Source organism: Silurus aristotelis (genome assembly GCF_946808225.1).
Source record: "Silurus aristotelis genome assembly, chromosome: 27".
Classification (NCBI taxonomy): Eukaryota; Metazoa; Chordata; class Actinopteri; order Siluriformes; family Siluridae; genus Silurus; species Silurus aristotelis.
In genome coordinates, this window is record NC_139600.1 from 8,927,341 (window position 1) to 8,953,792 (window position 26,452).

The 26,452-nt window shown below is 37.6% G+C and overlaps 1 protein-coding gene across 26 annotated transcripts in view; it reads right to left on the reverse strand.

The window, feature by feature from the left end:
- LOC310721142 (receptor-type tyrosine-protein phosphatase delta) overlaps positions 1-26,452 on the reverse strand; it is a 458,849-nt gene that overhangs the window by 50,521 nt on the left and 381,876 nt on the right. For 6 of the 26 annotated variants that reach the window (XM_083532452.1, XM_083532450.1, XM_083532469.1 and 3 more), the window contains 15 exons: positions 25,856-26,044; positions 22,255-22,272; positions 19,666-19,776; positions 14,275-14,544; positions 12,320-12,901; positions 11,864-12,009; positions 11,119-11,263; positions 9,212-9,517; positions 8,084-8,277; positions 7,454-7,480; positions 7,013-7,130; positions 5,714-6,301; positions 5,180-5,280; positions 3,018-3,274; positions 2,280-2,373 (listed from right to left, as the gene is read on the reverse strand). In XM_083532452.1, the coding sequence (XP_083388578.1) occupies positions 2,280-2,373; positions 3,018-3,274; positions 5,180-5,280; positions 5,714-6,301; positions 7,013-7,130; positions 7,454-7,480; positions 8,084-8,277; positions 9,212-9,517; positions 11,119-11,263; positions 11,864-12,009; positions 12,320-12,901; positions 14,275-14,544; positions 19,666-19,776; positions 22,255-22,272; positions 25,856-26,044 (3,146 nt within the window). Of the gene's footprint in view, positions 1-2,279; positions 2,374-3,017; positions 3,275-5,179; positions 5,281-5,713; positions 6,302-7,012; positions 7,131-7,453; positions 7,481-8,083; positions 8,278-9,211; positions 9,518-11,118; positions 11,264-11,863; positions 12,010-12,319; positions 12,902-14,274; positions 14,545-17,765; positions 19,354-19,657; positions 19,777-22,254; positions 22,273-25,855; positions 26,045-26,452 lie in introns of those variants that run through there. The other 20 variants (XM_083532456.1, XM_083532475.1, XM_083532457.1 and 17 more) reach the window with 10 other exon arrangements.

Below are 26,452 nucleotides of genomic sequence, written 5' to 3' on the forward strand. Positions count from 1 at the left end.
TGTGTGTGTGTGTGTGTGTGTGTGTGTGTGTGTGTGTGTGTGTGTGTGTGTGTGTGTGTGAATACAGGCTTTTTCTCTAAGGCACATGGACAGTGTGATAATGTCTTCAATCTTCACTGCCTGACCCGTCACAACGCGCTCAATCCCTCTGCCCTTGGGCCAACCTTCAAAATATTTGTGAGCACAAATATTGACAGAGAAATAAATTGTGCATGTGTGTGAACATGCCCTTAAAAGGTGAGTCACTTCTTGTTTTGTTTTTTTCAGCTTAACTTGTTAACCAGTCACAGCTAGAACCTAGCCATATAAAGAACATATTTACACCTATATTGAGAATATATAGACCTTCCACTGAGTATATATTACATTTCCTATTCAATATATATAGATCAGAACACAGGATACACCATAATGTTGAAGGACTTACAGCATCCACTATCAGTCCACCTCTACTACATGCTGTAGGTATTCTACTGATACTAATATAAGAAGAAGAAGAACAACAACAACAATAATAATAATAATAATAATAATAATAATAATAATAATAATAATAATAATAATAATATAATTATTAATTATGAATATAATAATAATAATAATCTTTATTTTATACAGTGCCTTTAAAAGTTACATCTCTAAGAGCTTTTCAAGCATAATAGAATAAATAAATAAAATAAAATTAATTATTATTATTATTATTATTATAATTATTATCTTGCAAATATTACAATTATTATTATTACAAAATAAGTAAATTAAAGATCACATTAGGAAATACATTGCAAAAAAAAAAAAACAAACAAACAAACAAACAAACCCAAAAAAAAAAAAAAAAAAAAAAAAAAAAACTATCCTAAAAAAGTTCCAGAGTTTTAAGAACAGATTTGAAAGCACTAAAGGTTTTGGCCTGTCTAATCTTAATATAGGTATATAATATCTTAATACATGTAACAACTAAAAGACCAGAATCAGAGGAGCGAAAATCACACCTCAAATAATGAGGGGTCTGTAACTTCTTTAATGTAAATTTTGAAACCCCAACAAGCAAAGCACTACTGTAGTCGATGCGTGAAAAAATAAATGTACCGCCACATTTTTCAGCAACTTTATTAGTTTGATGGTGTGAACCAATAAGCATTACTTCTGTCTTATCACTATTAGGACAGCGGGAATTCTGAGACTTCCGTATTTTCATCTAGAAATTTAATACAGCTGCATTTTTGCCAGATTGCTATGTTGGATCGTATTTGATAACTGATTACTCAACCAATGGGTTCTGGATAAATAAAAACAAATAAAAACAGTACTGAATCATGAGAATGTGCTGAACAAAATAAAAAAGTTAATGATTAAATATAATTATTACAAATACAATATAGCGCTCTCCGTGCAGCGCACAGTCTCATGTGTAAAAAAAAAAATATATATATAAAAAACCAGCAAGTGGCATCAGTGATTCGACTCTCTCGTAATGACAGTGGACCAGAAGCCGGAAAAAAAATATCAGTATGGATTTAATTGGCAAAACCGATAAATCAGTCGACCTCTAGTGTATATTCAATTGAGTCGAAAACATCCAGCAGGTACAGATCAGACAAATTCCGAAAAATATTTGGACTTATGGATATTACCTCTATTCTCTGATTAAATGTTCAGCAAAAAATACACATGCACATACAAATAAAACCTTATTCCGCATACGTTCCATCATGCTTTGATGCATCTCCGGTATGTTAACGCACAGACAAATGTTTATTCATGCCCAAAATAATATGTCACAGTGGGTGCAGCGTGTCAATAAAATTCCCTCCCGCACTGGCTCTCTTTTATTCTCGCTTTCTCTCCCTCTCTTAATCATGAGCGTCTGCACTTCAAAAGAAGAGGTAACACATTATGGTGTTAGTGCTCACGCTGTGCCCATTAGCCTATCAGGATCCATTTGCATATGAATGTGGCCCTGCTCACTGCTCTCCACAACGTGGGCAGCAGAGGCGGAAAGATGGAATGACTGGGCTAAGAGCGCCGATCTCTCTCTTTGTCTCTGCCGCTTTTCTGCAGCTCGAGTGCAGCTTCTTTTTCCCGTGCTGTCATCGACGTCTCAGATCTCGGCGCACTCTGATGTTTCGCCGTTGCGCTAACTTGTTTTGATGAAAACCAAAAGCGGGGGGGGGAGAACCAATATTGCTAGGGTGACCTTGGGAATACAATGTGCTTGGAACTTTTGATGAAAAAGAAAGAAAGAAAAAACAAAGACAGTACGTGAAATTATTCCTTACCTCTTCCAAGTTCATTTCATCTGGGTTGTCCGAGGGTTTGAGAAACTTTCCAGGGCGCTGTTTCTTCAAAGGGACCACCACAACGTAGTATCCCCTTCAAAAAAGAAAGCACATATTATATATAGGATAAGCGTTTGCATCAAAGTTGGTACTTTTATCTCAGTTTAAAGCCTTTGCAGGTGTCTGTTCGTTCATTTAAAGCAAACAAACCAGTTTAGCCATGAAGAAATCAAGGGCTTGCTTTAGCGAAACACCATTGATCGAGATTAAACTCATCAATATGAATAAGCCTTTTCCCATTCGTCTTTAAACCAACGCTGGATTAAATGCATTCAATAAAAGACAGAAAGTGCAAATGAAAAAAAAATCAAGTTGTTGTTCGCAAATAAACACAGTTTAATTCCGTTAGCTGTTACCATGTCGATAAAACCTGCCTAGCACTTCGAAGAATAAAAAAAGGGCTTCTCTGGTTTGGGATCTAGCAGCTGTCTAGCGGAGATGAGTGGGGTTTCCCCTAGAAAAGGACAGGGAGGAAGATAAACGCTATGCCAAGAGTGGAAAGGGTGGGCTGGCTGCAACAAGGCTAGTACTAGCCAGCAAGCCAGAATGGTGCCATGATTAAAGCTAATAGCTGAATAATTAGCTTAGGCCCTGTCAGAGAAATTAAAAACAACGGTGTGATCAGAAAAGAAAAGAAAATGTAACATAAAGACAGCATAGGAAGCAGAATTGACTCACTTGACTTTCTCAGTGGTGTGAACGGAAGGCAGTTCCACAGTGATCATGCCGTCTGAGTTGGTCTTGCCTATTAAGTAGGGTTTGGTGCGCAGGATGTCCGGGGCGGTCATAGTGGAGACGCGATGCTGCAGACCGCCAGCACTGTTCCCTCGGTTGGTCAGGAGGAAAGAGTATTGAGTCTCTGGTTGAAGATTTGTGATCAACTTCTGGGTCAGTTTCCCATCCACTTCTACACTCTGGCCATTATCATAGAGAATCTATAGAGAGAAAAACACACATCTCTCAGAGATCCTAGCCAAGCTTTTAAATAAAAAACTGAACGAAGCTGTTTAGACAATCAAGGGTTCTAATTGGTAAATACAAAATATGCTCAAAAATATGCGGGTGACTGACTTGTGCCGTTCTTCTCCAAATTGTTGTCACAGAATGTGCTGATATTAAGGGTGTAACGGTACACGTATTTGTACAGAACTGTTTCGAGTACAGGGCTTTCGGTTGGGTGCACATGTGTAGAGAAATGCAATCCTTTTTACGTGCGGACAACAAACATAGTTACAATCTGAGGTCCCTCACAAACATAGTAAGTGGCGGACCGTGAGATTGTTCAGTCTCTGCCTCACACATTGAGCTAAAAAAAAACTAAAAAAGAGAAAGGTAAGAAAAAAGCTTCGAGTGCAGTGTCACTATGGCTACTCACTCTATACCGGAAATACGATTTGCAATATGCATGCGTGAAAACTTGGATTTTGTTCTGCACAAGTGCAAAATCGCTGCCACTTTCTGTCATCGCCAACGTATTTTACGACGAGAATTTCTCTTAAAAGGAGAAAATCCTGACAATTCCACATGTTGACGGAGTGAATGAATGAAGGATGGAAGGAATGAAGATACTTTTTAAAGTATGCTGAAATAAATAGAACAGTTAAGTAGAACATAGCATTAGAAAATCAATATTTAATGTAACACACACCCACACCCACACCCACATATATAGGATGAGTGGTAGTTCAGTGTTTAAGGTGCTGGGTTACTGATCGGAAGGTCGGGGGTTCAAGCGCCGGTATTGCCAAGTTGCCACTCTTGGGCCCTTAAGTAAGACCCTTAACCCTCTATGCACCAGGGGCGCTGTATCATGGCTGTAACCTGCGCTATAACCTCAACGTCCGAGCAAGCTGGGATATGCGAAAGAAAGAATTTCACTGTGCTGTAATATATATATATATATATATATATATATATATATATATATATATATATATATATATATTTATATATTTATATATATATATATATATATATAAAAAACAAATAGAGGCAATTCTATAAAAGATCTGTATTACCCAAATGGGGTCTAACTAATAAAATTTGTTCATATATTTAATTTTATTTAACCAAATGAATTTGTCAATATAATCAATTTATGCAATTTAATCAAGATAATTAAAAAAAGTGTATTGCATTAATTTTATTTATTCTATTTCCTACATGTATTTTTCTATTTTAAGCAAGCAGGCATTTTATTAAAATTAGTTTTAAACAATGTAAACTGTTGAGTTCACAAATGTTAAAAATAAACTGCGTTAATAAAATAACAACAAGCAATTTTATGTTTCGCATTTCTTTCCATTAACTGTACTGAAATCGACCTGAGCCGTGACTTGAAAACCGAGGGACGTACCAAACTTGGATTTTGTGTACCGTTACACCTCTGGCTTATATGCTGTAGCATACGGTACAGATTTCCATTCACTTTAAATAAGAGGCCCAAATTTATTCTGGCAAAACAATGCCCCTGTGGACCCTATTTGGTCCATGAAGACATGGTTTGTCCAGGTTGGAATGAGAGAACTTGAAAGTTCCTTCACATAACCCTGACCTCAACTCCACTGAACACCTTTGGGATGAACTGAAATGCTGACTGCCCCAGGCCTCCTAACCCTAAACATCAGCGCATGACCTTCCTAATGCTGAACGAGCACAAATAACTACAGCCGCACTACATAATTTGGTGGAAAACGTCCCAGAAGAGTGGAGGTTACACAGAAGTATTATGATCAGGTATATACAATCTTTTGCCAATATAACTCCCATTATAACAAGTGTAGGCGTCTTTCCGGTGCACTAGTTTGTATTTAAAGCAGCAGTGTCTTGAATTCTCTTACTGTGAACGGCTGGGCGGGATTGTAGTTGTCCGGAATCTCCCAGGTAAGCAGCACGGAGGTCTTCATGGCGGCTTTCACATGAAAATTTTTTGCAAACACTGCTAAAAGAAAGGTGGAGTAGATGATTTAGACAAACATGGCCAGCACAAACTGTTCTGTTCTGCCTGTTCCATTCAGGGGAGTGGCCACATACTACAACCTTACCTTTTTTTAACACTTCTTCCTTCTACACAGGACTAGGCCCATTACTTTCACCTTACCTTTCATTTACTCAGCAGCAACCACAGGCTCACAGATTTATACGTTTCAGGACTTTTATTTATTTATTTATTTATTTATTTATTTATTTATTTATTTATTTATTTATTATTTTATACAAGGAGAAAGATGACACTGTCGCCCAAGAAACTATCTGCTCTCCCGCTCAGAAATCCACTGCATTGCTCGAGGATTAGAGAGAGAAGATTTGAGAAGAAGCTGGTTGGCCAGAGGTTGATTCAGGGTGTGTTGAAAGGGTTGGTTTGGTTCTCCTACCTTGATCTAGCGGTTGTGTTCTGAACTGGATGCTAGGGCTATAAGGCCCAGGGCCCTTGCTGGTGAAGGCACACATTTTGATATCATAGGTAGTGTCGGCTCTAAGACCATCCAGGATTACGGTGGACTCAGGGGCAGTGATGAAAAGCTCAGATGGACTCCTAGGACTGTTGATGTCTTTGTATTGAAGGGCGTATTTGATAATAACGCCATTGCGCTCGGCCAGTAGCACGGGCTGCCAGCTGACCTGAATGGTAGTCGTGGTGGCGCTTTCGGCCACGATGCCTTGTGGAAAACCAGAGGGGTTGTCCTCAGGGGTTGTGATCTCTTTAATAGTCTCCTCACCAAAGCCCACCTTGTTGCGAGCTGAGAGGCGGAAAATATAGGACGCTCCCTTGTGAATTTCTTTGGTAGTGTAGTGGTTCTCCCGCTCTGGGAACTCAATAACCGTCAGGGGCTCAATGTCTTTGCGTCCGAATCGGAGCCGGTAGCCCTGGAGTGGGCCATGTGTATTTGGGGGAGGGTGCCATTGAAGCAAAGCTGTGCCCATGTTAGTGGGACTGACCATCAGGCGAGGCTTCTCTGGGACTGGCAGAAAATAAAACAAAGTGATGAATCAAATATACACACCGTATCAAAGTTACACATTGTATCAAGGTACTGTTGGCATGTTTCAATCAGAGGGTAGCTTCCTAGGCAGGCAGCATGTAGGCGTCAGCATGTGCACTGACTTTGATAAGGACTTTCAGAACTGCCTATTGGGATTAGGAGGCATCATCCTCAAAGTCACCTTTTGTTTACTGTACCAGAGAGTGTATATGTTTTTTTTTCCCCTGCAGCACCAGAGGCTTGCGAGACAGTGTGAGTCATTCTTACTAGTTAATGCAACATAGCTTATGTAGCTACCTTGAAGGTGTAATGTACTTAAAGTGATACCGGACAAGGTTCTTTTTCAGTGTCTGTTTCTTCAGAATTAAACACAATTTCATATGTTCATGGAGATAAATAATACTACTACATGAAAAAAATATATATACAGTACTCTGATATATTATATTCATATTTCCTAGGTCTTCTTTATCAAATATCAGATTTCCAAAGTTTTTACTGTTTATTAACCACAGTGAACATTCCAAAGTCAGTTTGGGAAGTGCTTCCATAATTAAAGGGCCAATTATTGCTTCTTAACAGAAAGGAAAAATGGTTTATTCTGGTTATTGGTATGCTGCAGTTGTATGATGTGCTAGCCTGTTATCTTTTCCAGAAACCATTTAACAACCAACTCATTTAATTGCCTACCTGCTCCCATGGTTGTGACCACTTTGGGCTTACTGCGAGCTCCATCACCTTTGGTCGTGTAGGCAGCCACTGTAACCGAATACGTGGTCTCTGCCTGCAAGTCTGTCAGGACCATTTCCTGAAGACCAAAAAAGAAAGCAAGCAATCTTAAATTCTTTATGAAGTAATGTGGACCAGAATAGCAAAATATGCTTTTTTTTTTTATATAACAGGAATATAATGTCATTACTGGATTTTTATAGAAAGTATATTTACAGAATGAAGAGTTAATACTGCCCAATGCATGTAGCATAGACTACAGTATCTGATCACCATACTATATTAGTTTAATCATCTGTGCTTTTCCACACCTTTCAGCTGGCTTTAATCGGAATGATAGTGTATGTATGGTAGGTATAGTGTAACAAATTAATAGGATTCACTTTTTTAATATGTACTCACATATTCAGTTGAATCATCATACTCCCACTGGATCACATGTATTAGAAAAGAGAGACAAAAAAAAGAGATAATGTTTGTTAAGAGACACATGATATGTTACATGCAGGCAAATACACTGAGAAAAAAAACGATTTCCTTTTGCAGAGGAAAAAAATTTATCTAAATAACCGCTTGCAATATGTTGTTATATAAATGGTAAAAGACGTGTGATGACAGATTCAGTGTTTCATTCAGATAAAACCTGCAGCAGATGGATGAGTATAAGCAGATTTCATTACTTTTTTTGTTCTAAATTAAACCCATGCAGTCATGTAGATATCATATAAAACATTATAATGGGGAAATGTATTGGTTTTGTCAGCTCTGTTATCAAACATATACATCTAACAGCGAGAAAGCGATTCCAATTTTTTTATTTTCCATTACCGTTTCACAGCTACTGATTGCATCACTTATGCTATTTTGTCTTTCCCGTATTGGTAGTGAAAACTATCCAACTGTAGCATGAGCTGCTGAATGCTCGGGTTACTCATAGTAAGTCATATTATGTATTATTAGGATATAAATGATCATGTTCAGAGGGAAAAAAAACTTTCCACCTGACAGTGTGATGTGCAGGTGTGTGCCTACCTGGGCATCATCAATCAAGATGTCCTTGATGGCAGAATGGCCCACTGGTTCCCCATTAAGCATCCTGACATAATGCACCTGGTATCCACGAATTTGCCCGTGATGTCTGTTGAGCACCGGCGATCGCCACAGCACTTTAACAGACGACGAGTTGACAGCCTCCACCTCGACTTTGCGAGGCGGGCCACTGGGAACTGAAGGAATCATGGGATAAAAAAACAAAAAAGGTCAACATTACAGCAGACCCTTTTCCCCCTGACTGGACAACTCCCGTGAGCATGGCAGGGTGAATAAAAATCTACTGTTAATAAGTTTAGCATGACACTAAAATTTCAACATTGGCAAAAAAAAAAAAAAAAAAAAAAAAAAAAAAAGGAAAAAAAAAATACAGGTCATAAAGGTGACCTCATTTTTTGCAAGACGTAAAAAAATGAATTTGTGGACTCAAAATATGGAGTAAAAAATAAAAATAAGCCAAAGAGGGTTCTTCAACGTTTTGAAGCACCCAGAAAGAGTTTGGCTTAAATGTGTTGAAAAAACGAAAAATAAAAAATTGAAATAGAGAAAAATGTCAAATGGGCCATTTGTGAAAAAGAAAAATACTTCCTTTGTTTTTTTTTTTTTGCCCTTCACTGTCCATAAAAGTTTTGCATGAAAAATGTTTGCAAAATGTACAAAAAGTGCAATCAGCGAAGTAAAAATTCAAAAAAGAATATCACGTTTTAAAAACAAATCCAAAATGCTGATCAAAAAAAGTGTGAGGACAGACAGTTAGGACTGTTGGAAGCTTTAGGCCTGGGGTTCTTGCAAAGAAAATGCCATGCTATTGTTGAAATTGTCTCGTTTTGAAAGTAGAAAAAGTAAACTATTCATAAATGCAGAAAAAATTGCCCAAGGTACTGTTAAAATGTCAGCTGAGTGAGCAGAAGTAATCCAGGTTAATGGGATTAGTTGTAAAATCAAAAAATTGCCATATTGTTTTAAACAAGGGCAGAAAGGAAAGGAGTCTGGGAGTTTAATAAAGGTGGCTTGGGCAAAAGTCTGCCATAAGCAGTAATAAGAAGTGAGAAAAGATTCAGGGATGGGGGACATATTAGCAAAAGGGCACAGCACTTTGGCAAAACATACCATCCTCCTCTGTACGGATGAGTTGTGGTAGGCTTTCCGGCCCTGCTCCAACATCTGTATGAGCTGTAACTGTCACACGGTATTCCGTCCATTTTTCCAAGTTTTCCAGGATGTATCGAGTCTTTTCTGGCAGAATTTCCATTATCTCCTGTAATGAGGTGTCTTCCCCCTCTGTAGCTGCGTACTGAATGGTGTACTTGGTAATGATCCCATTCTGGAGCTCCATAGGTGGTGGCTTCCAACTTACCAGAATACTGGTGGAACTGGAACTAAAACATTTGACGTCCTGTGGCGGGGCTGAGGGCTCTGGCAGGCAAATTTGATTTGTTGTTTGATGTGAATTCGTTTAAGTTCGGGTAGAATCGATTTGGTTGAATTCCAGGTTCGATTGTGGGTTTAGCGTAGCAGGATTTGTTGTTTTGTTTCGTTTTTGCGGTTGAAATGGATATGATGGTGGTGGTGGTGATGGTGATGAGAAAAACAAACATAAAAGACAAAGAAAACATAAATAAAGGACAAAAATGAGGATGGCTCACATAGACCAACGTAAAAGTTTTGAAATAAATGTAATTAAGAAATGAACCTCACAAAAAGAAAAAAAAAAAAAGGATGGCAAAATCTTTTTTTTTTTTTTAAATAAAGATCAAGAAAATGAACTCACAAACATGAAATACATATGGTGAGAATCGAGGGGTAAAAAGAAACCTTCACGAGTTACCTTCACAACTAGGTTACTTTTAGGATACATATATCTCAGCTCATCTGGCTGCACTGAACACTTACTAAATTAAATTATCATATATATAAATCTGTCACGATTAGCTAAGCATGACTGAAATTCCCAACTCTGCATTATATACTCCAAGCAGTTACCATCAATCCAAAAATGTAAAGGTTGATGTGTCAGCTCGAAACCGAAAATGTTGCATTGCTCACCAACCTTTCCGATGCCTGTTGGTTTGTGGTAAAAGCCTGATTGATCCAAGAAAACATGAATGACGTTTAAAATCCTAGACTGTGGCATGCAGACAGACTCTTTCTTACTCTCCCCAAAGAACAGGCTCATCATCTTTACTTCCCAACATCTGAGAGACTGAGCTGCTGGACTGATACTTACCTGCTCTACTCCCTCATTACTTCTTCAAAAGACCTCACATGTATTCAAATAGTCTTTAGAAGACAAAGCGGTGGCTGGGAAACTTAAAAAATTTAAGTTTTCCTGTCTCTTTTCTTTTCACTGGTGGAGCTTTTAGTGAGTGCTCATCAAATTGCCCAAAGCTCAATTTGAGAAAGTTTGATAAATGTGCCAATCAAACATTTAGCTGTAACTCAATTTAAATAAATGAATGATAAATGTGAGGTCTGTTATTGAATGGAAATATGTCTTTTGCTCAAACTGTTCAAAGTTGCATTTGAGCTTTCTACAGCGTTTCGTGATATCAAATTGCTTAGGAGCCTATTGTCTAAGAACAATTCTAAGCAAAAGAAAAAAAAAGAAGAAAAAAACGTTGGTCAAAAGTGCAAATGCAAACACGGGGTGGGGGTCAGCTGACAAACGACGTCAAAAGACAAGGCACAGTATTTCCGCCCCCTCCACAGTATGGGCAGCATTAATGTAACAAATTTTTGTCATGGTGGGTTTGTACTCAACCAAGTGTCCTTGTCGATTGACCTCACTGAGCTCAGTGCCCATACAAGAAGTCACTTTGGCTGCATATTTCAACTCTTAAAACCTGTATGGGCCTGAGATTTTATTCTCAACAGTTCCATTTTCCAAAACCTTTTCCTTATCTGAGTCTTTCAAGAATTTCAAGTTCAGATCGAACCTATCTTGGATGAATTGCTTTGGAAAATGGAAGGCTTATGATTCTACAAAGAGGGAGACAGGAGTTTGGAAAAGGACCTACGTGTCTGTGGTGTTTCTGCTGAGATCTCGTTGGTGTAAGCACCGGTGCCATGCCTGCTCCGGGCTGCAAGTTGAAAAGTGTAGGTGGTGAAGGGCCTCAGATCCTTCAGGAGGTAGGTGGTGGTGGGTTCAAAGCTCACACGTTTCTGGAGAAACAAAACCATTGTCTTGACTACGCAGACAACAGAATAAACAATGGATGAAACGTGCGTCAGGTTGTTTTTAGTGGCAAAGCAACGGACGTGAATCTTAAGGAAAAGAAATAACTTATAGAAAAACATTCACCACCTGAACTTTATTGGTGTTCAGTGGAATTGCAATTATAACTGCGTTGTGGTTCGGTGGGACCAAAGTCAAATGTCTTTTTCCCTTCTTCTCATCAGGATGCTCAGTTTTAAAAAGGTGCAAAAAAATAAGGTTGTAGTTTAAGGACTAAATCGATGGTGTTATGAAAGTCACCACGTCGTTATATTTAAGCCTGAAATCTTCCAAAAATTACAATTTGTATTACATTTTTTACCAATAATTCCAAAGATTGTTGACAGCAGGTAATGAAGCTACTCTAAAATAAAAATTTTTTGAAAGTACTTGCATATCTTGCCGGCAAATTTGGTTGTTACTGTGAATTTACATTCAAAACCAATAAGTCTTGAGTTGAATTGATTCAGTCGGCACAAATTCTCAACACAGACTGGTCCTGTCAGATCGCTAACTGCTCATGTCATTATCAGGTTACTTTGACTCACCTCCTCTTTCTCATCTTTTCTCTTGTAAAGCAGTTCGTATCCAGTGATTTGGCTGTCCTGTCCACTCTGTGGAGGAGCGACCCACGACAGAAGGATACTCGTCTCGGATTTGGCTTCGGCTTTGAAGTCTGTCGGCTGAGATGGAACTGCAAATCCAACAGTTTAAAATGTAATGGAAGACTGCTTAACACCCATACACCAATACTAACATCAACAAAGCTGCTTCTACGTCTATCTTAGCGCTAAGGATAGACCTTAACCATAACCACAAACTAGTATCTAAAGCTAAAATAATCTGACCTCAGAGATTATAGTTGTTTACATTTCTAGAGAATATATTGGTTGACATTTCTCTGACTGTGCTGTCACAAGATCTATCATTTTCAAGTGTTGGTGCTTCAATTCAGGCAAAAAAATAAATAAAAAAAGAGCAGACATCAAGAGGGAAATACAAACCTCCAGTCTTGGCTATGATCTGCAGGTCAGAGGAGAGAGGTCCATCTCCTACAGAGGTGTATGCCAAAACTTTGATATAATATGTTTTATTAGGTGTCAAGCCCTGAATGGTGAGAAAGTTAGCATTCCGGACAATCTGTTTCTCCCACTGATTGACATGTTGACTAGGATCCATAGTGTAGTACACCCTGTAGCCCATGATCTGACCGTTAGCCTCCTCAGGTTCTTCCCAGTGAATAATAGCTGTTGTAGCGCTTAGCATACGACCTCTGACTTGGCGAGGAGCTGTGCTGGGTGCCTGCTCAGCAGTTTTGGCCTCTATTGCTTCGCTAGAGGGTCCACGGCCGATGTTGTTTACCGCAACCACACGGAATTCATAATCGGAGTATGGGCTCAAGCCACCCACACTGTAGCGAGTGGTGGCTACGCCATCGATCTCTTTATACGAGTCTTCTGAATACTTCGACTTGTGTTGAATGATGTAATATGAAACTGGCTCCGGGTTTCCAGAGTCCCATGTGAGCGTGATGCTGGTTGCTGTGCGTTCCGTTACCACGGGAACACCAGGTGGTTTGGGTAAAGCTGGAATGAAAATAAAAATGCTAATTTATATTTAATCATGTGAATGGAACTGAGGCAAATGAGAACATTTTTATTACTAAAATGAACAATTACTAAGTGCTAAAGTCCTTGTTTACAGGCTACTTCTAGAATTTTAGCTAGATTCATTCTGGAATACCATTCTAGCTAAACTGGTTCTAGAACCAATTTGAGAACTTCACATGATTCTCGATCTATTTAAACGACATTAGAGCTTAACTGATTCAAGAAAGGTAGAAAGACTGAGTCTAGATCTTCAATTAGACTAATTTTAAATCTCTAGTATTCTAGGATTTCAGTTAACTTAATTCTAGAACTCCTGCTTGATTGTTTCTTAAACACCATTTAGACTGAATATAGAACTCAAGTAGAGCTACAGTGATTTTGGCTTTTTAAGCATTTTTGGACTTTGAACTGACAGCCGTCAAATATTACTAAAACAGAAGCATTCTGTACTCATACCACTGTCCTGTACTGCTAATAAAACTAATAAATAAATGATTGGCGAATTTGAAATAAACATTATGTAGTCATAAATAGAAAATAATGACAGTAATGAAGTGAGCAGATTAAAATAAATTCATGTATATAGTTGTAAATTCTTTCAAATATAAGCTAAACTGATTAAAAACCAAAAAAAATGAACGAATTATGATTTGTAATTACATTAAAATTGTGCAAAATGAATTGCTTTGGCAGCTAAATGTGAGCTAAGTGTTGAGCGGTGACACGATTATTAGCATTCATGAAGCTTGTATTTGCTCGAGGAGTGGTGCTAGCTGAAGGTTACCCTTCACCCCAGACAAACAGAAGCAGTGCACTGGAACACCATCCAGCTAATGTAAAACAGAAACAAGGCCTAAAGCTTTGACAGTGTCCAGCTGGAAGACATGCATTGCATCCAGTTTTATTTAGGAGGTAACACAAAGCGTACTCAGTGTGATTTATAGCTTTATTTTAGTGAGTATAATGTAAGGGAGCAGATATGGGGCGATGTGGTTTCTCTGGAGGCCATCATCCATTAACGTGAAGATGCCTGGGACAGACTGTGACTAATTCTGCTTTGTTGTGTCTGGTGGAAAGATGTGTGGCTACACGGGTATGTGTCCTTTTTTTTTCGTGAACGTAAATATTTCTAACTTCACAAAGCAACTTATTCATCTGTGTAAAGCAAACAAATGCTACTGCGCAGACTAAACAGTTCACTTCAATCCTGCAATTTCATGCTGACTGAAATACATCGTTTTGCCTACTTTAGAGCTTGAGACATAATATTACTGCTTTAGTTAGACTGAAAAGGTCAAATCCTTGCATCGCTGAGGCAATTTTCTTGTTGATTAATTTAAAGCCAGTACCTTTAACTGTAATCTGTGCCACTGCTTCAATGACACCCAGTGTAGACATGGCTACGCAGGTGTAATTGGCTGACTGCCGAACGTCCGTGAGCTCCAGGACGTTTCGCCCTATGGGCATGTCGTCCTCCGGGGTCAGGTCCTCTGAGCCCAACATCCATTTGACATAGGGCATGGGCGAGCCCACTGCCACACAGGTGATGTTCACACTGCCCCCTGGCATGATCTCGTTATCCGTGGGAGGGATTGAGAAACGTGGCGGAACCCGGCGAACTGCAAGGTAATATATGGAGATGTAGCAACTTGAGGTGGAAACAAAAAAACCAATGCTATTTGCGTTGATTTAGATTATAAGCATGTGCCGGTCTGAGGAAAACCCCTCACATGGTGAAATTTTCTACAGACTTTCCTGGACTGCACAAAGAGCGAAAACTGGTTTCGACTGCAAGCCAGGAACAACATTTTGATAGTTTAGTATTTGATTACAAAGCATTTCACTACGGTATCCAGCAACAATGTGACATTCACCATTTGAAGAAATCGCATTTAGCTAACCAGCTTTTAGAAAGCATCCAAGGTCTTTGCAGGGAGCTTAAGAAAAAAATCCATCTAGCTTTATTAAAAGATTGTTATGGTTTCATAAAATTGAGCAATCAATGTATTTTATAGGGTGAAAAAATAAAAAGCCAAAACCACATTTTTTGACAGAATTCTACAGCAACATGCAAAGGGTTCTCCCAGAGAGCATCACATATAAAGTCACTGTAATATTTGAACTGTGTATTTTTTTTTCATTATAACAGTGCATATCTACCAACTCGAATTCGAATGGACAATTCCAAATGCTTGTCATTAAACCGTTTCGACGTATCGATTCATGAATAACTCTAGTACTGATGAGCTGATGGAAAGTTCAAGAAGCAAACACAGACACATACGTACACAAGTCCATTTCTAAAAGGGTTTCAGCAGCGGGTATGTTTTCTCACATACAGTAAAGTCATGCACAAACTGTTCCATTCCAGTCCACATGTAAGATACAACAAGGGGTGGGGACTGGAGGAGCGACGGCATGCCTGACCTCGATGCTGCGTTCTTCCATGTGATGTGCAGGAATGTGCTGCCTCACATTGCCACATCAGTCATACAACACTTGACAAAAAACCGGGGAAAGAATGCTTGGAGGAAAAAAGGCAGTCATGGTACAGAAAATGGATAGAGGTCTTGAAAGAAATGAGAAATTGGAGATGGATTAAAAAACTTAAAATGGCGACAAAAGTGGAACTCTGGCTAGTTGTAGAGAAAGGAGTTAGAATGGAATGGTAGAAGAAGAGACCAAATATCAGGAGAAAAAAAAAAAAAAAGAAAAAAAAAATAAGGAGAGTGGAGCGACATGTTACAGGAAATTAACAGGATTATCTGTGAAAATGAGCCAGACAGGGCTCCGAATATTATAAGGAGGATTGAATGAAAGGAAGCTAGTAAACAAGCAAGATAGGAAATTAGACAAGAGGCAGGAAGTGGGTTCGAGCTTCTCATTCAGGATAGACCAGTAGCATCATAACAAACACAGAGGACAGGGGGATGCTCAGGCAGAACAAGCCAGGAGATTTGGGGACTTAAATCACAAATTTGTCAGTGTTTCTGCACAGCAAACAACGTCTTTAAAGACAATATGAAATAAGAAAACTGGCTTTGTTTGATTTAGTATTTCTTTTCCATGCTTATGTCATTCTTCTATTTTTCCTGTCTTTCATTTTGTTTTTCAAGGCTGCTATGGTGGGAGAGAATTTGATGACTCACCAGTGTAGGAATGAGATCCTCTCATCTTTGGGTTACTTTCAAAACAGCTTATACATTAGTTCAAATAAACTTTGACTAATATTGGGAAAAGAACTGCACTCCTTGTATAATAAAGTTTTTTTTTTTTTTTTGTGGGAGTGATGGAGTCTGAGGAAGAAAAGTGGCGAGCGAGAGAGAGAGAGAGAGAGAGAGAGAGAGAGAGAGAGAGAGATAGAGAGAGAGAGAGAGAGAGAGATAGAGAGAGAAAAAGAAAAGCAGGAACAGAATGAGAGAGATAAAAAGCTGCACAATTGATGAAGCCTCGTTCGGCTTAAGACGCCAAGCTCTTCCTCCAGAGAGGAATTCTTACATTATTAAATACAACTTTTCGCTCCTATTATATTTAATTAATATTCTATTAAAGCCCGCTCCCGGTAGACATAATGTTATCCCGTTCATTTGAATGCCATTACATTTGTCAAGTCTGCCGAATGATGCTCGACATACATCATTCTTTCATTAGTGGCCCATTAGGTGTGTGAGAGAGAAAATCCTTCACGGAGCCAGGAGCAGGAGATCTGGGCACGGTGGATTAGAGCCCTGGCTGAGATTCGCCTGCCCTTCAGTTTTCATTAAAACAAACGAGGCAGGGGCTTTAAAGCGTGCTCTGAGTCAGAGAGAACCCAAGGAAAAAAAAAAAAAAAAAAAAGAAACATTTCCTGTTGGCACATTATTCATAGACCAATCAGAGGGGTATAAGGAGGAGTTTCGGGGGGTGGGAGGGTGGTTTGGGGTATCAATGAGAGTTACACTGGTGGTTCATTCTTTGCTTGATGAATTGACAAGTTAACTTTTTTATACTCAACTGATTCCAAAATTCTAGATGCTTTATGGTGAAAAGATCATGTCTTTTCTTCTTTTTTTATAAATTGAGATTTCACCAAAATTTTCTAGACAATTTTAGATTTTTTTTTTAAATGACACACAAGATTTGTCTGAGAAATACATGAGGAATGTATGAGATATAACAATGTGTTGCATGAAATATAAATGAGAAAAGTATGAGATAAGACTGTTATATGAGACTTGTATGATAAATATATGAGTTGTATGCAATATATATATATGATCTATATGAGATGTAAGCGAGATATATGAGATTGTATGAGAAATTAATGCAAGCTGATGTATGAGAGGTATGTTGTATAGTATGTACACAGTACTGATTTGATAAAAACCGTCACTAAACTCATAAGAATGTACAATAGCTGTTGGATTACTGAGCTGGTTTGAGGAACTGAGCAGAAACACTGACATTAAGACCTAGCAGAGGTAGTCTGAGGAGGAGCAGCACCTGTTCATCATGCAGAAGCCGCGTTCGGCAAACGACACACAATCTCTCTTGACATGCGGCACGTTTTAGACAGTTAAACCGAATAGCCAAGGCCATGTGCATTCAGCACAACGAACAACAACAAAAAGGGGATAAAGTGGACCGTATCCATGACAGAACAATACAGAAGGAACCAGAACGAGAATAAAAAAAAAAAAGAAAGAAATAAAAAGAGACCACACGTGCATTCATTTCAGTTGTATTGGTGACAGCTGTGGTGGCAGTTTCATGTTGCAATTCAAGGCAGCTACTTCAGATACTATTTTGGCTTTAGAGTTCAGTAACAATGAGATGATTAAAAAGTAAAAAAAACACCAACCTTCTCGCAGCTCTGGGAAAATTTTGATGCGGAACAAAATGAAATGACAAAAGGAGAAAAAACAGGGGAAACACAGAGAGAGTAAAAAGGCCATGTACAACTGCTACTCATACACATCGGTTAGAGGAAGGCCATTTCGTATTTCTGAAAAAAACCTACATTTTATATATATATATATATATAAAAAAAAAAAAAAAAAAAAAAAAAAAAAAATTCCTAGATTTTAAGATATCACACGGCAAAATCATAAGTGCTGGCTTAACACGAAAAAAAAATAAGTATTGGGACACCTGACATTCCAGCCATATGTGGTTCTTTCCCAAACTGTTACCACAGGTTTCAAGTTACACAATTGTATAGAACGTCTTTGGATGTGGTGGCATTACATTTCTCTTAAATTAGGAGATCCAAACCTGTTGCAGCATGACAATACCCATGTGCACAAACCCAGCTCCATGAAGATAGGCTTTACATGAGTAGGAGTGGAGGATCTCCTGCTATAGAGCTCTCAACCCTATTAAACCCCTTTGGGATGATATGGAACACTGACTCCACATGCAAACTCCAACATTGTTTAAAAAGCGCTACACAATTTTATAGTCAGGTATCCACAAACTTCTGTCCCTACAGTGTATATCACCTCTGCTGTGTATATACACTATATCCATAAACAAACACTAGAAGTCTAAAAGCAATACTGGTGAAGAAGTGTGTTAATTTGATAAGCTACAAAGCTAAACAATTGGGTATATTTTCTGTTTTATGTGATTTCATGCCAAGTTCATTTACTTGCCATTTTTTCAGCACAAAAAAAAAGAAAAAAATATAAAGTTTAATCTCTAAACTCAAATGATCTCTTTGTGGGTTCAGGTTTTTCATGAATGAATATTGCGCTTTACAGCAAGCTAAATTACAACAAAACAACAATCACATAACTTACAGTTGCAACATACAATTTATCGTTAAATGAAGGACAATATCGTACGTTACTGACTTTGCTGAGTAAGCAGATTACTATTATTGATACACCATATAGGACATCAAATATCTTACTTTCATTTAAATTGTACTCATATAATATATTAAAGTCAATAAATTTATGAATAAAATAACGGACATAATTTTAAACAATGTAAAAAAAAAAAGTTTATATATTTTTGCGTCTTCATTACGATAAGTATATAAATTATAAAACAGTTATAACATGTTTAGATCGATGTTGCAATATTTTGTTATACTCAATATACACAAAAATATAATACATTTTATAGATATTTTAATTTGATCAAGAAACATTAAGCTTTGAGTTTTCACCAGAAGTTAAAGAAATAAATAACTAACAAAAATTTGTTTCAAAATAAGTAAACTTTGTTTCTTTGCTTCTTTTTAGTTTTCAGAAATGAAGTTTTAGCGTAACATTTAGAACAGATGCCATTTTTTTTTGCACACTTCTACTCAAGTACATTTAGCTTCAATGAAAAATTTGTAGTTAAGATTTTTTCCCCTCTGTTGTTGTCAGACAAGAAAAAAAAAAAGAAAAAGATTTGGATTTGTCGTGCTGTAGGAAAAAAAATAAATAAATAAATAAATAAACATGGGTACAACCCATAAACCTGCTGCAAGCTTAGGGGTCAGTATAATTAGTGTCACACCAGGCAATTGTGGCATTAAATTGGGAGAATGAACAAAAAAGCATACACTACAATAAAAAAAAACCAAAATCCAGATGGGAAAGTCGAATGCAACAAACATACTTACAAAATTTGTAGCCAGGAAACTTTGGACCCAATGATCCATTCATTTGGATTCTATGATAATTCACTCTATGCTGTATACCCAGTATATTGACGGTACACTAGTCCTGTAATTAAAACAAAGTTGTCCCCTCGGGCTTTCCTACCTCGGACATATAAGTTGGCAGGAGCCGAGTAGCGGGTGCCGTCGTTATTAGTTGCAACACACTCGTACTTTCCTTGGTCTGACTCCTCGCTCTGTTCGATCTGCAGTGCTCCTGTATGGCAGGGAAGAGTATGGGGCAGATACGGGTGTTAAGGTGAAAAACAGGAGACAAAGCAAAGCAACGTTTTTGACAATCCCTGTCACATCGGCATATTGTTTTCTCGCTCTCACAGTTTTGCCTTTGTATTATATAAGAAAATGAAATAAAATAAAAAAAAAATTAATTAATTTTATATATATATATATATGAAGATGCAAAAACATTAACTAACTGTTCCTATGCGATTTGTTATAAACACTTGAAGCAGAGACTAAAGACATTAAATCAGCCACCTGCTGATTTCGGCTGGAATCAGGCTGAACCATAAAATAATTAAAATTAAGAAATAAAAAAAACCCAAAAAAACATAAAACTTAAAAAAAGTCACAAACCTTCTCAAATGCTTGCTGTAAAAATGAGCAATCGCTCTGTCATTTCTAATGCAGTGCCTTATTATTTGTTGTCATACAATTGTGACCATTTTAGCTCAATAAAATGTTCATATAATTCCAGGTTCAACACTTTGGCATGTGCTGATATTCACATGATTTACATAAAACCAAATCGAATCATTTCTAATTAATTTTATAAAAAAGGTAATAATTTTATACTATAATAATAATAAAATAATAATAATAATAGATTTAAAAATTAAAACGATATGAAACTGTAATATCAGCACATGCCTAGAGTGTATTGTATTTATTTGATTTTCATTGTGTTGATTTTTTTGATTACATTTTTTTTGTTTGTTGAGAATGTGCACTGCAGTAGACGTTTGAGGCGACACAAATTACGCAAATTACGGAATCGTTCTTTTCTTACAACACACTGTACAAAATCACATTGATGGAAAAGGAAAACATACAGTCTACATGTTGCAGGGTTTCTAAAGCACTTACTTTAGCTTTTACTTTAAAGTGACTTGGATGCTATTTGCTAGCATTGCCAGTACAATTACAAAAAAAACCAAAAAAACAAAAAAGGATTTGAAATTCAAAGGGACAGAATAGAGCCCTGCAATATACAACACCTGACAGGACTGTTCAGCATGGGAGAGGATGAATGACACTGCTTCAGGGCAGCATGGATCAAACGAAAAAAAGGATTACAGTATACAAAAGCAGCATAACCAGGGAGGACAGTCCAAAAAAAAAAAAAAAAAGGTTCAAAAATTTGCCGTAGCCAATCATACATTTTAATTAATCAAAGATGGCCCATGACTCGTAAAAAAAACCCAAAAAATGTTTGCGCAGAAAAAAAAAAAAAATGCTGCTTGGGCTTTGAAAAAATAGTGTTAGGAGATTCATCATCATCCAGACCATTACATCACCTTCTGTCCCAAAATGATTGACATGCAAGTCAAGAAATGTATGTCAGTGCAACTTACAACCTTTTTTGACAACCCTTAGCTGAAAAATAAAACGCAGGTGCATTAGAGGTCAAAATTCAGGTCAAAATGGCCAACAAGAAATCAACCAACCACTGCCATCGCTTGTTCAAAGCTACAAACGACACCCATAAAAATCCACCAATGGGATCAGCAGTGTGGTGTCACATGACCAAAGGAAAAACTGTATTGCTTTTGTTATTTTTTTAAAATATATATATAGCATCAAACCACGTCTCCACCTCCTGAGTTGCTCGACAAAAAAAAAAAAAAATCACAAAACGGGCACCTCAGTTTGCTCTGCCAGACCCTTTGTTAGCTTTTCCCCAACCCTGAAGAATAAAAAATATTTAAAACGTCAAAAAGGAAAGCCTTCAACCCAAGAAAAGTAAGAAGGAAAAAAGGTGGTAGAAGAAAAAAGCACCGGAGAAACTTTATCAAAAAAGTGGTTGTTTGGGCTTTTTTTTTTTTTTTTTTAGAGAAGGGTACAGGTAGAGGAAAGCACACAGAGACTGAGAATTGAAAAAAGATAAATAGACAGTAATTTTTCGTGAAAAAAAAAAAAAATTCTCGTGGCAGAGGAGAGGCGAGAAGTTGTCCGTGAGTCCGTCATCGTATGGCACGAGTGCGCAAGAACAGCTAAGGGGGGAAAAATGTTTGGTTGTTTTAGTTGGACAAAAAGAGGGACACATGAGTCGCTATGGCCAAAAAGAAAGACAGAACAAAAGCAATAATAATAAAGAAAAATAAAGAAAAATAATTTAAAGGGAAAAAAATAAGAAAAAAAACGCCACTGGATATGCTTCTTTGTGTCACAGTAAGCATATCGCAATTTATTAATTGGAAAAAAAAAACTAATTGAGGAATGAAAGCAGATACGCAAAGGTCAGATGGAAGGAGGAAACGGAAAGAGATGGGAGAAAGATTAGGGGGGGTTTGGGTGGGGTTTTTGGGAGGTATTTTGGGAGGGACGGAGCGAGGGATGATACAGAGTGTTGGGATGGAGAGACGAGACATATACATGGAGGCGGACGGGATGGAAGGACAGCGAGAATGAAGTTTTGTTTTTCATTCTGTGAACTTCGGTTCAGCTCTCTTACCTCGTATTGGAGTACCACCTGGGTGGATAATATGAATGCAAATAAGATTGGAAAGAAGAAGCATTAGTACGAGAGGAAGGAGGCTGGGGGCTTTGGAAGAAGAATCAAATTAGCTTTTTTTTTTCTCTCTGTTTGTTTGATTGATTATTGTTTTTTTTTTTTTTAAACAGAGTATGTAAAAAAATGAAGGTACTGTAGAAAGAGAAAAGAGAGAGAAAGAAAGAAAGAAAGAAAGAAAGAAAGAAAGAAAGAAAGAAAGAAAGAAAGAAAGAAAGAAAGAAAGAAAGAAAGAAAGAAAGAAAGAAAGAAAGAAAGAAAGAAAGAAAGAGAGAGAGAGATAGAGAGAGATTGATTTCCTCTATTGACAGAAAAACAGGAAGGTTATCATTGGAAGCAGTTTGGAAGGCGTGATACTGGTTAAATACAAGGAAGGTGCCATTTTGAAAATAGATTAGAGGGATTGTGTTGTTTTTTTTAGGACACCCTAAGATTATAACCTTGTGTGGGAAAAAAAAATAAAACACTATGGTGCTGAGGAAAAGGGGGGGATTGGAGTAAAGGAAGTGAGTCAGTGATAGAAGAGACGTCCACACATGGAGGGACACATTCGAAAAATCTTTGCTCATTTGTCCTTGTTTAGTCAATACAATTTGTTTTATGTGTCCTTAACCAGGTGCGTGTGACTTGTTCTGTATGTCTTTAAATATAATGTATATATAATAATAATAATAATAATAATAATACACATATATGTGTCTGCTATACATCTGTTAACTGTGCTAACTGTTAGTAAAATGCATGCCATGCATTTTAATAAGAGTTTAAGAGACATGAGACATTAGTGGGGGTGATGTGTGCTTCAGAGCTACGCACTTACCAAAAGACTCTGGAGATTTAAAAAAATACGGAGAGAAGAAAGACAGCATAGAAAATATGATTATATTCCTTATGTTTAGGAACAGCTTTTTGTTTTCTTTTTTTTTTTTTTTTTTGGTACAGTTAACTCTTAAAGACTTTATTGCACAGCAGAATAAGAGGCGAACATGTTAACAAAGGAGAATAATAGGGTTAAATATATATATATATATGTCACACAGTGCTGCTCACAACAAGAGAAAGGAAGTTAAACACGACTAGTGAAGACAAGACAAGAGTCAAGCGGTCACACAGATCAAATGATTAGGATTTAAGAAAATACTTTTCCCCTTAGCTAATAGAGCAAACGAATTATCTGGCATGTAAACGTAGGTAAATATATCTCTTTTTTTTAGTAGGGACAGGGAGTGTGAGGGAAATTGCACAAGCATTTCACAAGAGAAGCAAAAATCTGAGCAAAGCAAAGAATCACAAAGGGGCCGAGGGGGAACGCTAGATACAACGGCACCGACACACTACTGTGGCTACAATGGCATTATGGGAAAATCTTCCGCTATGCTATCATCAACTCCAGAGTTCCAAGATTCAAAACTGATGAGAAGTGTTAAGTGTAAATGCAACCCTGCGATCACATTAGATGTTACTTATGTCTCCTCCAGTTTCTATCTGTCTCTCTTTGTTTTGTTTTTTTTATTGTTTTTTGTTTTTTTCCTTTTTTTTTTGGCATATGGGCGTGGCCTTAACCTGGTCAGATTTTTTGAAATTTTGTTTATTCATATTTTTATTATTCGTTGGTAGATTGTAGCAATTATCTATTGACATCACAAAGTTACACTTTACTCTTTTATTTTTATTCGAAAGTTTGGAGAGGGTCTGTTTTTTTTCTTTCTTTTTTTCTCGTCTTTTTTCTTTTTTTTTTTACATAGTTTAGATTCAATGCCATTCACAAAATGTCCAATATAAAGGTGAAATATAAGATAATAATCATTTTAAACACCTATCCTACATAGAACTTTCTCTATATATTATTAACTAAGAACTATAACGTGAGGCTGTAACATGAGAAGGTTTTTTTTATTCATTTCAAACCACAGCAGCTGTCCGACACTGCGATTTATCTGTTTACAGACACATTTAAGGAAACAGACAATAAAATACAAAGCTACATCCTGAAGATACAGCAAAGAAACTGAGACACTAGAAAATCCTTCTAAAAATGCTTAAAGAAACCTTTAACCTGTCAACAAAACCTGACCATAACATTGGTATGTTTTTTTTTTTTTAACATCTCCATTCCACGTTCAGTCCCCATTTGCTGTAACCTCCATTCTTCTGGGATGATGTTCCACTAGATTTTGATTTCTTCTTGTGAAGATTTGTGCTCATTCAGCCACAAGGGTGTAGTAAAGTCAGGTAGTGATGTAGGTGAGGTGAGGAGGCCTGGGTTGCAGTCAGCGTTCCAATTCATCCCAAAGGTGTTCAATAGGGTTGAGGTCTGAGATCTAAAGCAGGAGATCTTTCACTCCAACCCATATAAAGCATATCTTCATGAAGCTAGCGTAGTCATGCTGGAACAGGTTTGGGTCTTCTGATTTAAGTGAAGGAGAAATTTCATGCTACTGCATGAAATGAAAGACATCCTGTTGATAAGTGTTTGGAAAAGAACAAACATGTGGCTGGAAAAGTCAGGTGTCACAGTACTTCTTTCCATATGCAGTAGAATCGAGTTGTATGTGTTAATTCGCCACTGGCGGTTTTGTTGTGTGATATTTTAAGATCTAGACTGTCTTTTTCAAGTGTAGAATCCGCTCTGAAAGTCAGGCGTCCAAATACTTTTGTCCATAAACTGTAGCATAATAATAAGAGCATAAACATAACCCTATCAGAGCTGCTGCAATCGAAAACCTATCCCCCTGACCCATCAGATTTGACTGCACGGTGGCTGAATATATATTTTTGCAGCAGTTTTTCATTTTTGGGGACAATAAACACTTTTTTTAAGAGAAGTGGAAACTGAGAGACATTCGTCAACAAATCGTTTTGCATTTAACAACTTATCAGCAGCGAATAAAACATTGGACGCTAGTGTGAGCGCAGGGTTACATGGACCAAGGTCATACAACAGCCATTTCAATCAGCTTTCCTCTGGGATTGCTCTAGAAGTCCCACACGGACTCGCCGTTGGTCATTATGTCGGAGGAATATAATATAAAACAGCATGAACCATGTGGAAGGAGAGGGAGGGGAGGAGGTCCTTTGTTCTGAATGAAGCCCAATGTTGAAAATTAGTCATTTTAGGAGAAGAAATAAAAAAAATAAAAAAAAAAAAAATTGAAAAGAAACAGACACAAGTATGGCTGGTCACTTACTGTGATGGATCAGTAGAAGGTACAAGTAAAGAAAATAACTATGATGGTATAAAACCTGCTAAGTGTGCAGTCACAGCAGTGAGTCATGGGTAATAATGGAAGCGTTGAACAAAATAATAGATTCGAATGCAACACACATGGGCGTATAAACACACACCCACACGCGCGCGCACACGCTCACAAACACTCGCGCGCTCACGCACTCAACATAGAAAGGCTTATGGCATTATCGACATAAAATATAATGGACTAGATGACACAGAAGAAAGTTTGAAAAAAAAGCATAAAAAAAAACAGGTGTGAAAGGAAAAAAACTGAATTTTTTTTTTTTTTGGCAGAAGGAGGAAAGAAATTACCTGATCGGAGCTGTTTGATTCTGCCATTGTTGTTGCTGGTGTTAACAGGGAGGAAATCTTTAAACCAGGAGATGTCGGGGTCAGGGTTCCCGCTTGCAGCACACAGCATGGTGGCAGTGCGTGTTCGCTCCACTACCTTCAGCTGAGGACCCATGTCTATAGTGGGGAATCCAGAAGGAAGCTGGTCCTCTGGAACACACACACACACACACACACACACACACACACACACACACAACGTTACAATGCTCTACCATTGAACAATGTGATGCTTTTAAAGGATTAAAACTGGGGTCAGAGCACTGATACAGAACCCCTGTAACAGTAAGTGTCAGGAGCCTTGCTTGGGGGCTCCAAGAGAGCAAGCTGAGGCTTAAACCCCTGACTATCAGATGAGAAACCCCGAGCCTTATTCACTGAGACTCCACCTCTCTTAGAACAAGCAAAAAAAGCCAAATCAGTGCAAATCAGAAACAAAATATTTGATCCTAAAGCATACAGCACATGGTCTCAAATAACATCTTTCAAGTATAAACTGTCTCTTAAACTGTTTTAATAAATAAATAAAACTAAAATCAGTGTATTTCTACTGTATAG